General features: G+C 35.0%; 1 protein-coding gene across 1 annotated transcript in view; it reads left to right on the forward strand.

Moving 5' to 3' along the window:
- Positions 1–14,761, forward strand: part of MYCBP2 (MYC binding protein 2) — a 213,475-nt gene that overhangs the window by 64,497 nt on the left and 134,217 nt on the right. The window contains exons 18-19 of the mRNA XM_086620176.1: positions 5,588–5,695; positions 14,566–14,685. Of these exons, the coding sequence (XP_086476302.1) occupies positions 5,588–5,695; positions 14,566–14,685 (228 nt within the window). The remainder of the gene's footprint in view (positions 1–5,587; positions 5,696–14,565; positions 14,686–14,761) is intronic.

The following is a 14,761-nucleotide window of genomic DNA, read 5'->3' on the forward strand; positions in this document are numbered from 1 at the left end:
GCTGTTGCAGGAGCAGTGAAGAGGACTCAAAATCAATTCAACATTTTGAGTCTGGTGTACGACCTTGAAAAATAAAGCCAGCTGTATTCATCACAGCTTCTATGCTAAATCATAATTTCCCAACATAATTATTGATGGATGTTTCTCAGCTTTTCACTGTCTCTAAAATTCTGGTGAGAAGTGAAATAGCTGATGTACTATATGAAGAAATTTGTTGTTTTTCAAGCTAGTTTAGAGCTTGATGGGAGTGATGGGAAGCGAGCATGAAAGTAGTTGCACTTTATTCTTTTCCGTGGTAATGAGGAAGTTTTGTATGTTAGTGGTTTTTTTTCCTTTCCTATCAAACACCTTTTTTTTTTTAGTCTTGGAGGCATTAAATTATGCCTTAATAGATTACAGAAATCCCAGGGCCACATTGTACGATTAATGTAATGAACCTAAGATTGCCATTTACTGAGTAAATCTTGAAAGCTGTTCCTGCAACTTTTTCAGATTAATATTTGAATAGAATTTAGAATTAGTCAAAATTTCAGTTTATTGCTTAATCCTGGTTTTTTTTTTTTTCAGAAGGCTGTGAGAATGTGAAAACAGCTTTTTAAACAAACTATTTTTAACTAAGAAGCTAAAAAATATGGCAATAACTCTTAATATGATGATAATAACTGGTCTCATGGTTCACTGGTATTTCACCAATACTTTTTCTGAGCCTATGATGTAAAAGCTAATGATCATTTAGATGGTCATTGCTGAGATACAGATTCGATTTGTAATTAAGCAAGATTTAGCTTTGGATGCCCTTACAGAAAAGGAAAAAAATTTTCCTTCAGTCTTACTCTACTTGGAACAAAAAAAAAATCCCACAGGAAATTGATTAATTTTAGTCAAAACTGCAGTGTATTGAGACAATATTATCTGAGACTGCCTGTATTTGGGCAATTTTTTGTTTTTCTGAAGTGTGACTGATTCAGTATTTAGTTTTACTGTGCTAGGCTGAGTATCATAAATCTGTTTAACATCTAGCCATGCCACTATTGCCTTGGAGTCCGTTTGTCAGTAATACTGCTATTTGTTTGTTGCTGAATGTATACCTAAATATACAGCAGAACTATCTATTCAAAGCCAGTGTTTTTCATTAAATATTAGTGCAGCTTCTTTGCATAGTTTTAGTTAAATATTTATTTTTATGCTTTTATGACCTGGAGGTTGTATTTGTTTCAGTTTCTTTAAACAAACCAAAAGCAAACAAAAAACGCCTCTTTTTGCTTAAAACAAAATCAAATCTCCATACTTGACTTTCTGGTTAAGAATGCTTTCAAGAGAAAGCTGTAGGTTTTTGTCCTTAATGACCAGCAGATATAATTCTAAAAGAGGTGATTATTCTTGACAAAATTATTTTTGAAGTAGAAATATTTATGTTTCTATTAGAGTTTTACAACTTAGGTTTGCAATAGACTCAATGAGAACAGTTCTGGTTTATATTTCATGTTTTGATTTACCTTATGTGTTTATATACAGAAATACATCTTTCATATTTATTTAACAATATATACAAAATCAAGTATTCAGGATAGAGAAAGTGATAAAATTATGATTATCGTAAGACTTCGTTCCATCTCATTATCGCACCCAAATTGCCCTGCATGCTTGTATCTGCTAGCCTGCATCTCTTTTTCCCTGTTAGAAACCCTGATAATTTCTCTTCCACATCTAATTTGTATGATTTATTTGTCAGTAGAAAAGAGCTTTAAAAACGCAGGAAGAGGCATGTATTCTGTTGTTATTTTCAGTGTTTTGAACAAAAGAAGCAAACTGCAATTAACCTGAGTTGCCTGCGTGACATAATGACATTCTGTCAATATTTCTGCCATAATAATAAATTGCTACTCATAGTCTGAAAAATAAGATTTGAAAGAACATACACCTTGACTATTATCCCTGCCTTGTATGAATATCAAGTTTTGTTTCCATTAAGGCTCTACAAGTGGGATATTATCTCAGTATAAAGTGTTCTAGTTTTAATGGAATCAAAACTAAGCATTTGTCCCCACTTTCATTTTCCAAAATATTTTTATTTAAAATTTACCACCTGTTGACCTGTTAGATAACTATTTTTCTGTATTAGAAGTTTGCCTCCTCATTTTATTATTTTTTAAAAAAACAAATCAACACTTGTCTGGTTTTTCTCTTACATGTATTCTACAAGCCACATATAGTGGTTTACAACATAAAATGCCATCCAACCTAGGGCTTTCCTGTGCAACTTTAGTTCCTCGTGATACAATCTTCAATTATGAGGTCTATACTATTTTTTTCAGGTAGCCTGCTACATTCAGTGCCCTGGTGTAGAAGTCACAATTTGAGATTGTTGATTTCAGTCTTCTGTAATCACAGCTTGCCAAATAGCATTTGTTTAGGGAAAGGTACTAGAAGAAATCAAAGTATATGTAATATAAATTCAAATCAAATAATAAACTCCCTGATAGTTCTGCCTAAGTGCTTAAATGGCCAAGAATGCAAAAGCACGTAAGTGCATGCAGGGTGATATTCATGGTGTGTGTTTTTCTGTAGTCCACTGTGTTATTTAATAAATGCATTCTATTTCGCTAGAAAATGAAATTATTTCTGTGAATAAATGTTCTTTTCCTTTGTGCTCTTAATTCACTGCCAGACCAAGTCCCTCTTGAAAGGCCTGGATCCTGCAGGACCGGGAAAGAGAAGCTAATCTTGATGTTTCCTAGGCTAGGGATATTTAACCTCGCAGCTTAGCTATGGAAAAACATTCTATAAAAAATAAAGGGAGAGAGTGAACATCATTTTGCATCATATAGCAACTGATTTAAAATAGCTGCACTGCTCTCCTTTGCTGATCTCCGAGCTACTAAAATAACTGAGAATAGTAATAGGTTGTTTCCCCTGTGTAGATCTATGTTAGAGGCTTCTAGAAGAGTTTTTCAAATAACACTCTGCAGGCACTTTTTAACAAAATAAAGGAAGTGTCTAACACGTGGCTGAATTGTTCCACCAGAATACTTTGTAGTACCCAAACTCTTACTCCCTTAGTACAGGCAACAGATGTAAGCAGAGAGCAGATATAGTCTGTATGAGCTGCTCTAGTGTTTTGTTTCCTGTGGTGTTATTTTAGAGGGAGAGGAGGTACTTTACATCTTGCCAGCATGTAACTGAACATGCAGGTATCATAATGTAATCAAAATGTAGATATTTCTGATCATATTATGATTACGTTTCAGATTTAGCATGCATAAAAAGCCAATGAGGACGACAGACTTGCACATCCTGTTACATGGATTGGATATAAATTGTTATGAAATGGAGATATATTGCATTTAACTTCATTTTGGATTCAGGTTCTTTATATAATCGGTGGGAATGCAGAGTATGTAAGAATGTCCAGAAGCAAAGATAAATCCTGCTTTGGTCAGGTCAGATGCTGTTAGAGTCATCACCTTGACTAGGGGAGCGTAGCTCAGATGAGCGGCTTGGCAACTAAAGGCAGCTGTGTGCTAGCACCGTGCTGCAGCTGACAACCTTTTATGCTTCCTAAGCATTCTCTGTCTCCCAGATCTCCTGCAGTTCTTTTACTCACCCTAAAGTATTCCGCTTCCTTCTGTCCTCTTGAAATTCTCTTTTTTTTTTTTTTGCCATCACTGTTCTTATAATGAAAATACCAAAGGCTGCTCTTTGTTGTGCAGGCATTTTCTGGAACTTCAGAATTTTTTGCCTAAGTTATCTAGAGATCACATCTTCACTTGGAAAGAGGGAAAGCATAGTATAATTTTTTGTGTAAGTCTAAACACTGGGAAGTAGGATAAAACACAGCAAGTGGCCTGGCAGAAAGTAGTCTTTGCCAAAAATAAATCTATTAAATGGAAGCTCCAGTTGAGAGGAGAATGTGAAAAGTGGGAGCAATAGTAAGACAACTAAAGGAAGAATCTGCAAGATGGTAGTAAAGCAAAAGCAAATGATGATCCTCGAACATCAGGAGGAGTTCTTAATTAACATGGGGACCTATTCTGGGATAAACAGAGTCCAGATAAGTACAGTAGAACCAAAATAATAACAACAAAAAAACTATCCTGTGTGTACAAACATACATGATTAATGAGGGTTTGGGCCCTTATGTTAGCTGACCCATGTATGAATCTCAGAGTTAGGGGGAAGGGCAACAGTGGATTTTGAAAACATTTTAATTTTTTTTTCTAAGTTAATGATAAAATGTAGGAACTTCTTTGTGTGAAGACAAGTTTCCTCATCTGAAAGTTCTAAAGCTAGATAGATTTAGCCTAACTTCCACTCAAATTTCTTTCCATACTGCTTACTATTAGTGAAGAAATTGATGGACTAAAGCTGACAGCAGGAAACCTAAGACAATGGACATTTATGAAAAGTTAGACTACATTAACTTGTCAGTAAAGTTCAGCTAAGGGAATAGAGTATTAATGATTTTGTGGAAGGAGGAGGAATACTTGTTTTCAAAGTTTCAGATAAGCTGTTTATAACATGACCCAAAGCCTGATTTTAGGGTGTTTTGGTGGTATTTATTATTATTATTATTATTATTATTATTATTATTATTATTATTATTATTATTATTATTATTATTATTATTATTATTATTATTTTGTTCTGAAAGTCCATGTAGTGACTGGGTCCTGGCACTTGGCAGAATTAGCTGCTCCTGATTCATAGTTTCCATTCAACGTGAGACTTCTGGAAGAAGGGGATGCCTCTGAATAAATTCTTGATGTCACGCTAAACCTTTAAAAAATATGAGGAAAAATATGGTTTTAAGGAACAAATTACTGATCCATAATCTACATCTAATCAGCCTCAATTAAACTTAATACAGCACTGCTTGAGTTTAGATTTTAGAAAGACAAAGTAGTCTGGAGAAAACTTCAAATAATTAAATTAAATAATTAAATTTTAAATCATTACTTTCTTCAAATACAAATCTTTTCTTGAAGACCTTTACATAGATGGGAAATATTTTAAAAATAACTTAGATTTCAAAATTAGTAATTAGATAAGGTAAAAAGCATATGATTTGAATAATTTTACTCATTAAATAAGTATTTTTTGGTAGCTTTTTTCTTTATAAGTGGTAACACTGCATTTTAAATATGGTAGTTACAAACGGTTGTATGGTTATGTTTTTTAAATTTAGCAATGGTTTGATGACATTGTTCCAAATTAGTATTTTGAATGTAATACTGTAGGATGTAAGGCATGATAATTAATCTTTTTATCTATTAAGGGCAGTAACGGATATTTGCTATCAGATTTTACTCTAGTGTGAGTCTGTTGTATTTCCATTCCTTGGAGTACAGTTGCATATTTACAAGTTCAGGTAAAACTATCACTGTGGGATATTTATTGTTTCTTTGGATAATATTTTGGTCTTACCAAGAAATGACAACTTTATTTTATTTAGGACCCTTTGAATTTAGGAAAACGAGATTATTATATAATTATTAATTTTTTTCATTGTTTTTAATTTTAATTTTGTTTAACACATTGTTTCCATTTTGTGAGCTTTCCTATGCATGTGCAAAATGTTTCTCCTCAGGCCCCCTTGTATTTCCTGGTCCTATTTTTATGAACCATCGAGAACAGGCACTAGCCAGAATCAGATCCCATCCAGCACAGCTAAAGCATAAACGGGACAAGCACAAAGGTATTTGGTCTTCCTTATTGGCTAGGGTGGAAATAAGCCTGTCCTCCCAGTCACTTCTTCCATACGCTGAATCTGTCTTTTCAAAGAACTGCACAAAAGGGGTTCTGCCTTTCTTCTTGTTAGTATCTTGTTACCTGAGGAGAAAGAAAACGCATTTAAATGTTGACCTTTTTTAAAAATGTAAACGTTTGGTAGTCTGCATCATCTTTGTTTTTCTTTTTTTTTTTTTATGAAATATGCATTGTCTTTCTGTGTGTCTTTTCTCATTTCTAATGCTGTCTCATTCTTAAGGTTCTTTAATTTTACTGCAGGAGATTTTAACACCTTCCAGCAACTCACTTTTACGTTGCATTTGCATTGGGTTTTTTTGAACGTTTGTGTTCTAGCATAAAGTTTTTCATAGGTATGTTATCTTTTAACAAGCCTTTTATAGAAAAGAAATATTTAAAACTGTAAACAACACAGTTTTAACTGTAAACATCACAGTTACTAACTTTGAATTGGGAGAATATGAATCAACGTACAGGTTTTACGCTGCAGTATTCCAGAATTACATGTTCTTTTGCAGAATGTAAGGATGCGTCTTGGATATTTCTGGTGGTTTTGTATGTCTGCAAGGCCAATTCATTATACTTTGAATTTCTAAATGTGTAATTTGTTCAGATAGAAGTGATTTTTTTTGGGGGGGGGGGGGAAGAGGTAATGTGTTACTAAAAATTTCAACTGAATTTATTAAAGTTGAGCTCTATCAAATCTGATCGTAGTTTGTATATTTATCTGTATGTAGATGTGTCTGTACATATGTGTTTATAAAGGAAAATACGTGAGATGTAGACTACAGACCTGATCAAAGTAAGTAGAAAACTCCTAAAACAATGAGGGCCCAGAATGCTTCAACTGTTTTTTAAAGAATAGCCAAATATGAAAAGAATTGTTAGAATGGCATTTCAGCTGAATTAAGTGAAGTTAGTGATAGTACTTGGCATGTGTGCAAACAAATTGTATGACAGTTGGAAGTCTTTTGGGATATGATTTCAGTGTGTGTGGGTGATAGGCCTACCTAATTTTGAACATACTGGATCATGAAGTCATCTTAAGTTTATTTTATGGAAATGAAAGCAGCATCTGGTCCTCTGTATGTGCATAACATATATTCAATCTATTTGGAAAACATATCATCTGAGCTTTAAATAGAGTAACCTATCATAATCTCCTTGGAAGAGGTTGGATGCTGAAAGACAAAACATACAGGACCTAAATGCTGGCATTTGTGTGACAGCTTGCTCGTGACCTGTATTTATGAGCTGAATACTACTGCTAGTTGTACTGCTTGCCAGCCGTTGACCTCATAGGCAAGTGCATGAGGGAGTATGTTCATCCTGTCTACATCTGTACTTTTTCAGTATGTGTTGGTAGTTGGAGCTCACTTCAGCTCAAGTATCTCCTTACAAGAGGTGTATTCATTAGTGTCAATTTGAGGTTTACATTGCTCCTTTGAGTTGCAAGAACAATGCAAAGGTCTGTATTGTGCTGAAAAATTATCGGATATGCTCTGTAGAACTGAACATTAATTTTTCCTTGAGGAAGGCTATATGCAAAGAAACATTTGGTTTCTTTTAGTTCTTTGTATCTGACGCTAAACAGAAAAGGAAGATTGTGGCATCTTTACAAGTAAACTTTGAGACCCTTCTCTGCCTCAGAAGATTGCTTCTCAAAAGACAACCATGAATTCCACTACAAACTGGAAATGCCCCTTAACTTCTGGAAGAGCTTCTAAGGGAAAAAGGAAAACTGGTGAAGTGGATTGTTATCAAAGTAATTGGGGAGGTGGGAAACATTAAAAAGATAAGAAGTATACCTCATCTTAAAAGGCATGCCCCTTTTACTATACATACAATATAAAAGCAATAATCAAGCAATCTGAGGCAGGGTTGTTGACTTAAGTAAAAGGACACTGTAACACTGAAATTGGTATGTTCTTTCATTTTATTTTTGAATGTGATGCTTTCCAAACCGGCATTTTACTTCAGAGGTTTCTGCTAAAGTAGTCTTGTAACTCCTAACACCAGCCAGACCTTCAGGATCTTTGGGCAAGGAAAATTTGTTTTGACGGGTAGTGCTGATGCGGCCAGTACTAAATGTGTTGGTACCTGTTCTTGCTTCTCTAATTGCAGCTGCAGAACTTCTCTTAGTAATGATATTTAAACTTGAATGTGAACAGCTTCTTCAAGACTGACAATTATGACCTAATTTAAAAAGTGTATTTTGTATATACTTGTACATATTATCAAATCTACATGTTTTTCACTTGTGGAATTCTTCAGTTGAATTGCCCAGTTGAAAACTCCTTCAACTTCATCAAAATACCTGTTTTCTGGAAAGCTTGCCATTATCATCTACTCATTTCACATTTATGGGGTCTGCATATCAAGATCCTTGTTATTACAAAAAACGCATCTTAAGCGTAATCATAATTTTTTGATCTCTGTCTGTGTCTCCATCACAAGTATAGATAGAAAGGAGCAAGTACCACCTTATTAGTACTCATGGAGTGCTTTGACACTAAGAAGAAAATTGAGCTTGTGCTTCATCCTCATTCTTTAATGAGGTAAGGAGTTCTCAGTCTGCACCTCTAATCCCTGTGGACTTCATCACTGGAGATCTGAGTAAAAAAGATTAATAAAAGCCTGTAGAATTTTCTCTTCTATAGAAATGAACTGAGTAACAAATAAAAACAAAGTAAGGTCCTTGAGTCAATTAAGGTTCTGCAAGCAAGCTCCATCTTTTTCCTGTATTTGGGAGTAGTGGCAGTGATAAAAATGCTCTAAACATGAAACCAAATACCCTGAAAAGGACAAGATGGAACTCGATGATCTTTGAGGTCCCTTCCAACCCTATCCGTTCTATGACAAAGGTTAGATGAAGCTGAACCTTCATGGATGGAATAAGCTATGTATCATCCACTTTGCAAATGCTAATACAAAATTGTCAGATGTTCAAAAAAGTTTACTTGTCATTGACTTTTTAACTGAAATACACCATCTGAAGGGTAATTTGAAGCACTCATTGGAGAAAGACAACTGACAGTGAAAACCTACATCTAAGACTTAATAGAAGTGAATGATACTGGAGTCTTTATATGTTCCATATTGACATTTTCATGCTCTGATAGTCTTGTTTTCATGTGCTAAAGAAGTTCAAAACACAACTGGAGATGTGTTGCTTGAGTCTTTTGCTCTTTGTTTCAGAAGATGAAAGTTGCACCAAAAACATTTCAGAGCTGCTTTATCTTTACTAGGTTTTTACACACTGCCATCTTTAAGGAAACACTATAGACAGGGTCTTTCTTGTAATTTGAGGCTTGAAGAATGTGACAGAGATGTCAAACCTCACAAGCATACGTAATCATCTGTTGTCATGTGTTATCATAACAATAATAACAATTATTAATAATCAAGTTGACTTTCTTCATAACATACCTTTTTTGCTATTATGAGTTCTGTCTTTCTATCCAGACTTCTTCATCTTTCATAACAGCTCCTTTCTTCCCCATCATTCAGTAATTCTTTTTGGAGAGTTAAATTTTGTTATATGAAGTTGCCCGGAATTTTGAAGAGGGTTAGGAGTAACTCTTTGTGTCATATACTGCAAGTGGAGTCTTATGCATGTGAACCATTGCAAATCATAAAGTAGGATCTGCAGTGGCCAATAGAGGAGGAAACTGCTGAAGAAACTCCCTCAATGGAATTGGTGGATAAAGTATAGCATTGATGTGAGCTTTGATTCATTCTCTAGAGTTTAGAAATTGTTGGTGCTTCCTTGTCTGTGAAAGAAACACACAAACTGCTTACACCAGAAGTTACACTTGTTAAATGATTTGAAAAGTTATTTTTGTCATTTTGTAAGCTCCTTTTGGTATCTGTGGAGAATAGAGCAACTCATAAATGCATACCTTTTTGTCCACCTGTAAGTATAAGCTGAGTACCTAGTTCAAGAAGGCAACACTGAAAGCAGCTTTCCTAGTTTCTGTCCTCTGTTGGGAAGAGGCTAGAGGTGGATCTCTACTCCTCCAAAACATACATTTCTATTTGGCAAGCTATCTGGATCACAGAAAATACCTAAGAATTCACACTCAAATAGACTTCTTGTGGTTTGTATTCATATAGTGTAGAAAAACAAGTACATGGAGACAATGGATGTGCTTTGCTGTTGCTCAGTATTGCAGCTTTACTTGCATCCAGGTCAGATAATGGAATAAATGATTTGGCCAGTAAATTTCTTTTTGTGTTTACTTTTTGGCTGAACTGAACAGGTAAGCCAAAAATTCAGGTACAAAAATTCAGGGCACAGTTAATACTGAGTTTATAATTAGAATGCAAGTTTATTATCACATTATCCTAAATGCTATGCACTTATGATTTTGCATATCAGATTTCACCTATAAGCTCAACTAAGCTCTGTAGCAACCTCTCAAACATCCAATGGACTTATTTTTTTTCCTGCCCTCACAGGATGCATGATTTTCACAAGCAGAGGCAGGTTTCTTTTCCCCCCAGCACTGTAGCTGTAATACTGGTTACAGATATTTCAGCTGAAGCATGTGGTGGACAGCCAAGAAGCTGCTGCCAAATCAGTCACAGGCTGATTTGTTCAAGTAATATCGTTGTATGTAAGACCTATAGGTGACATTAAGGCTTTCAGAACATCCTGGGAGAGTTGAATATCACAGATACTAATAATAACTTGACTGATATGCTTTATTTGGGTAATTGCTACTGAACTGAACAAAGATTAGTTGGCAAATGATGTGGTCTAAACAGACAGTTATTCTAAGAGTGATTTGTGTACAGTCATATTACATTAAAGCTTTCCATTTGTGGGGAGAAGAAACATTTTTAACATCTTTAGAAGTGCTTTTTCCCCTCCTTCAAAGATGGTCAGTAAGAAATGAAACTTCATCGCCTTTACTGCATCTGAGGAACACAAAATGTTTTTCCTTGAGTCTGGACCAAGGGTCTGAGATGCCATTCTGTAACAATGTTGGGCGGGGTTTTTTTCTGCGTAACTCTCATTTATAGCTTATGACTTCACTTGCTGTTGGGACTGAATGAGCTTTTTCTTTGATCCTGGAAAGCGTTTTTTTTTTTTTTTTTGTGGTAGCAATATCAGCCCAGAGGACTTTTGAGCATGTTTCACAGAGGCAAAAATTGTCTTCAGGAGTTAAGAATTTTCTAAGGAAAATATGGGAGCGGGGAGGTGTTGGTTGGTTGTATTTCCAGTTATCTCACTTCCTTCCCCAACTGTATAAGATAACTAAGATGAAAACCCATCATTGTGAAGTTGTTCATGGAGCCCACCCCTCAGTGTTGACAGCAGGAAGCACATTGAAGCTTTTCCTTGGTACTTTCTTCTCTTTTGGAGAGATGAAAGAGTCAAAGTTTCTGTTCAGTGATAGTCCAGTTGGATAACACCAGAAGTACTATCTTGCTCTGCTTACAAGGTTCCATTCATTCAACCAGACGAGTCTCTGCTTCAGTAGTCTGTCTTTTTATGCTTCCCTTTTAGGAACAGTTGTTTTGATATTACTTCTAATGAAATGAATATGTGCACAATTGTTTGAAGAAAAGTGTATATCTCCATAGTTAGAATTATTCCTCTAGACATGTGCAAATAAGCTTTCTGCATCCACCTTTCACTGACATCTAAAAAATTTTGACTTTGTGAAGGTACTGAAAGGAAAGGGAATGACCTAGTTGATTTGCAGCCTTATCTCTAAGTGTAAGAGCTTGTAGAACTTGGTTCTCCTGGCCAGTGCTGCTAGAAAAATATGATATGCATTGGCCATGTAGTAGAGTACGCATGTAAACAGTGTAGCCCGACAGTGTTGCTCTAAAAGTAAGTAGTGATATTCTATTTAGTTTTGCATACTTTAGTCAAAAGACTTTTTTTCCCCTAAACAAGACCATCTGAATCTTACTTTTTTTTAGGTACAACAGTTTTGTACTTATCACACGTAAATTATTTTAGAGTGGTTATCAAGCTCTGAGGATCCAGCCAATTCAAAACTCACGAGACAGTTACTAACCATCCAAAGAAGGCTGAGACAAGTTTCATTTTCAGTTTGCAAATTTCACAAGTAAGATACGTATGGAAGTCAGTTGCTTCCATTCCTGCCTTCTTAAAAGCTTTGATAAGTTAGCTTTGGAATTGGAAAATTCCAACTCTGTAAAACCTTTTTTTTTTTTTAGAATAAATTTATTTCTTGGATAAGGAGTTGCAAAATTTTTTCATGTGAATGTACTTGTCTCTGCATCTTGCACAATAGTATCTCATGTTTCCTTAAGGGTAATACAGTGTCACGCTTTCACTTGCAACTTTAAAAAATGGGAATGTATCTAGAATCATATTTTATTTAAAGACGGCATCACGCATTTATCATTTGAGAAAACAGCAATCCTCAACTATTTATTAGTAATTGTTGAAGCACTTAAGAGCAGTTTGTTTTTCTTACAATGAGAGAGGAAATGCACATGTACCTGTTCAGGAGTCTGCAGATCACTTGATATGCCACTGTTACATGACCAGAATAAAACTTATGCTAAATTTTGTTCTTAATATGACTGTGCATAGGTGGCATGGTTGCTGTGTGTCTAGTTCATTTCATCTTAGGGAGTGCATGCAGCCATGACACGTCCTTACTGGACATGTGAGTTCTTTGCTGGTGAGTGTTCAAGTGCTTTTGCTCAGTGGGAGAGCTTACATTTTTCATTACAGTCATCAATGATTGAGGGAGGAGGGGAGGCACGGGCCACAGGTAGACTTCCAGAACAATTAGCATTTTTCTGCTCCTGTCTGAAAAGTTTGTGTGAAAGAGGGAAGCAGTAAGTAGGCTACTTGATGAATAAATAATTCTGGTGACAATATTAGCCCTTAGAACTATCTCTTAATTTCTTTGGCATGTAGAGCTTAATGCAAAAGTAGATGTAAAAAGTTCAAAGGTACTGTATTTGAGAAATGGTCAAATTGTTAACTAAAATACCAGGAGCATGTTAAGGCAGAATTGCATGATGAGGAGGAGAAACTATATTTTCAAGGAGTTTTTGTTGCTGTTAACAATTCTGTCTCTTTGTATTTAATTTTGTTGTTCATACAAAAGAAGCTGCAGACAGACCTTCAGAAACATTTCTTCTGATGTGCATTCCGTATTGTAGTACACAACTGATGTTGTTGGAAAAACCTCAAAAATGCCATGACAATTCTGAGAGCCGGACAATTTCTCTCCTATGTCTCCATTTCATACATGTCCAACACGTAGTGCAAGTAGTATTCTTTTTGATGAAGGACACCCGTGTTTTAAAAGAGATACTTTACCTATGCTATTAAACCTAATTCTTCAAAAGCATTACTTAATACCTATATGCACCGTTCCTTTACAGATGTAAACTACGTGGAGATTCATGTAATTTCTGTACTTATTCATCAGTAGAATATAGCTTTATTTCCAGAACAGTAAGATTTGTTAAAACCAGTTAGTAATAAAAGTGCTGAAATGACTTTACTGTGTCAGCCGTTTCCATGCAATAGTAAGGAAAGAAAGTTTGAGCAATAGCTATAAATACAGAATTATATTTTAAGTCTAGAAGATGTGTAAGTCTGTATGTGCTATGCTGCACACAATGAATGAAGTCTCAGAGTTCAGACTTCCACTAATGATTATTCGGCATGTAGAAATTATAAATACAGATCTCAATTAACAACACCTTGAATGCTTTGAGCAGGAATTGTTTCCCTGTGTCATTTTTGGTAATAAAGCAATAATCGGTCAGAATTTTCGAAGAAAGAATGTGGAATCTCCTGTGTGCAGTTATTTTTCACTTCATGTATTTTCTCTCATTTTTCTATGCTAGAAGAGAGTGTGCTGAAGTCATATTATGAATTTTTTCATTGTGAAAATGCACTTTCTTTAGAGCTTTCATTGCGAGCTTTCTACACAAGTGTAGGTGGTGTAATGGTGACGAACATGTCTATTTCTCTGTCACATTGGTTTCTTGCTAGTATTATGAAACCAATTTCCTTTATGACCCTGTGACCATATAGTTTAATTGTAGTCTAATTGTTAGATGACTTAAGCACTCTGATTTCCGGAGAAGATATTGACTTTCAAGAAGTTTATAAATAATACACTTATTTGTCACTTCAGTGACTTTATCTGATGCAAGAGAAACGTAAAGTGTAACTTTAGGAATTAATAATGCACTTCAGACTAAAAGAAGTCACAGAAACAATGTCTAAAAATGCATCTTAAATGGACAGGAAACAGACACGCTAGTACAAAGTGTGTCAGTACTGTTAGAAATGAGCTGCATAACTGTTATTTATGTAAAACAAGGGCTATATGGCCAAGTTAGAGTCAAGTAAAATCTTTAACAAGTAGTGGTTAAAAAAAAAAACCCAACAAAACACACAAAACAACAACCACACCAGGCCATGCCTATTGAGTTTAACTACAGTGCTTCCTGTCTACTTCGTAATGCTATTTTATTGAAGAATGGAAGTGATGGTTAGGAAGCAAAACTTCTGAAGTTGTTTGAATTTCCTATTTTACTAGTCATTTTTGTCTGCTCTTCAGAAGTTTCTGCTTTAGAGGATGTGATATTTTTCCAGTGTGTAACTTTGTAGTAGGCTGCTTAGAAGTAGCATTTCTGTTGTCTTTCACACTACATTTTGAACTTTCTCTTACTATTCTGTGATTTCTTTCTCCTACCTTACAAATGATGGAGTGGGGAGTTATTTACTATTTTTGTTCTAGTCATTCTTCTAATATAACTCTTTTAAAAGATATGGGGTGTAATTACAAGTTTTGTTTATAGATGGAAGTGGAGAAAGAGGTGAGAAGGATGCTAGCAAAATCACAACCTATCCACCAGGGGCTGTCCGCTTTGACTGTGAACTGCGAGCTGTACAAGTCAGCTGTGGATTTCACCATTCAGGTAAAAACAAATAAATAAGTGTCAGTTATAGTGTAAAATTTTTGGGTTTTTTTTTTCGTATTGTCTTGTGTATTTT

Source organism: Tauraco erythrolophus, chromosome 1 (genome assembly GCF_009769465.1).
Source record: "Tauraco erythrolophus isolate bTauEry1 chromosome 1, bTauEry1.pri, whole genome shotgun sequence".
NCBI lineage: Eukaryota > Metazoa > Chordata > Aves > Musophagiformes > Musophagidae > Tauraco > Tauraco erythrolophus.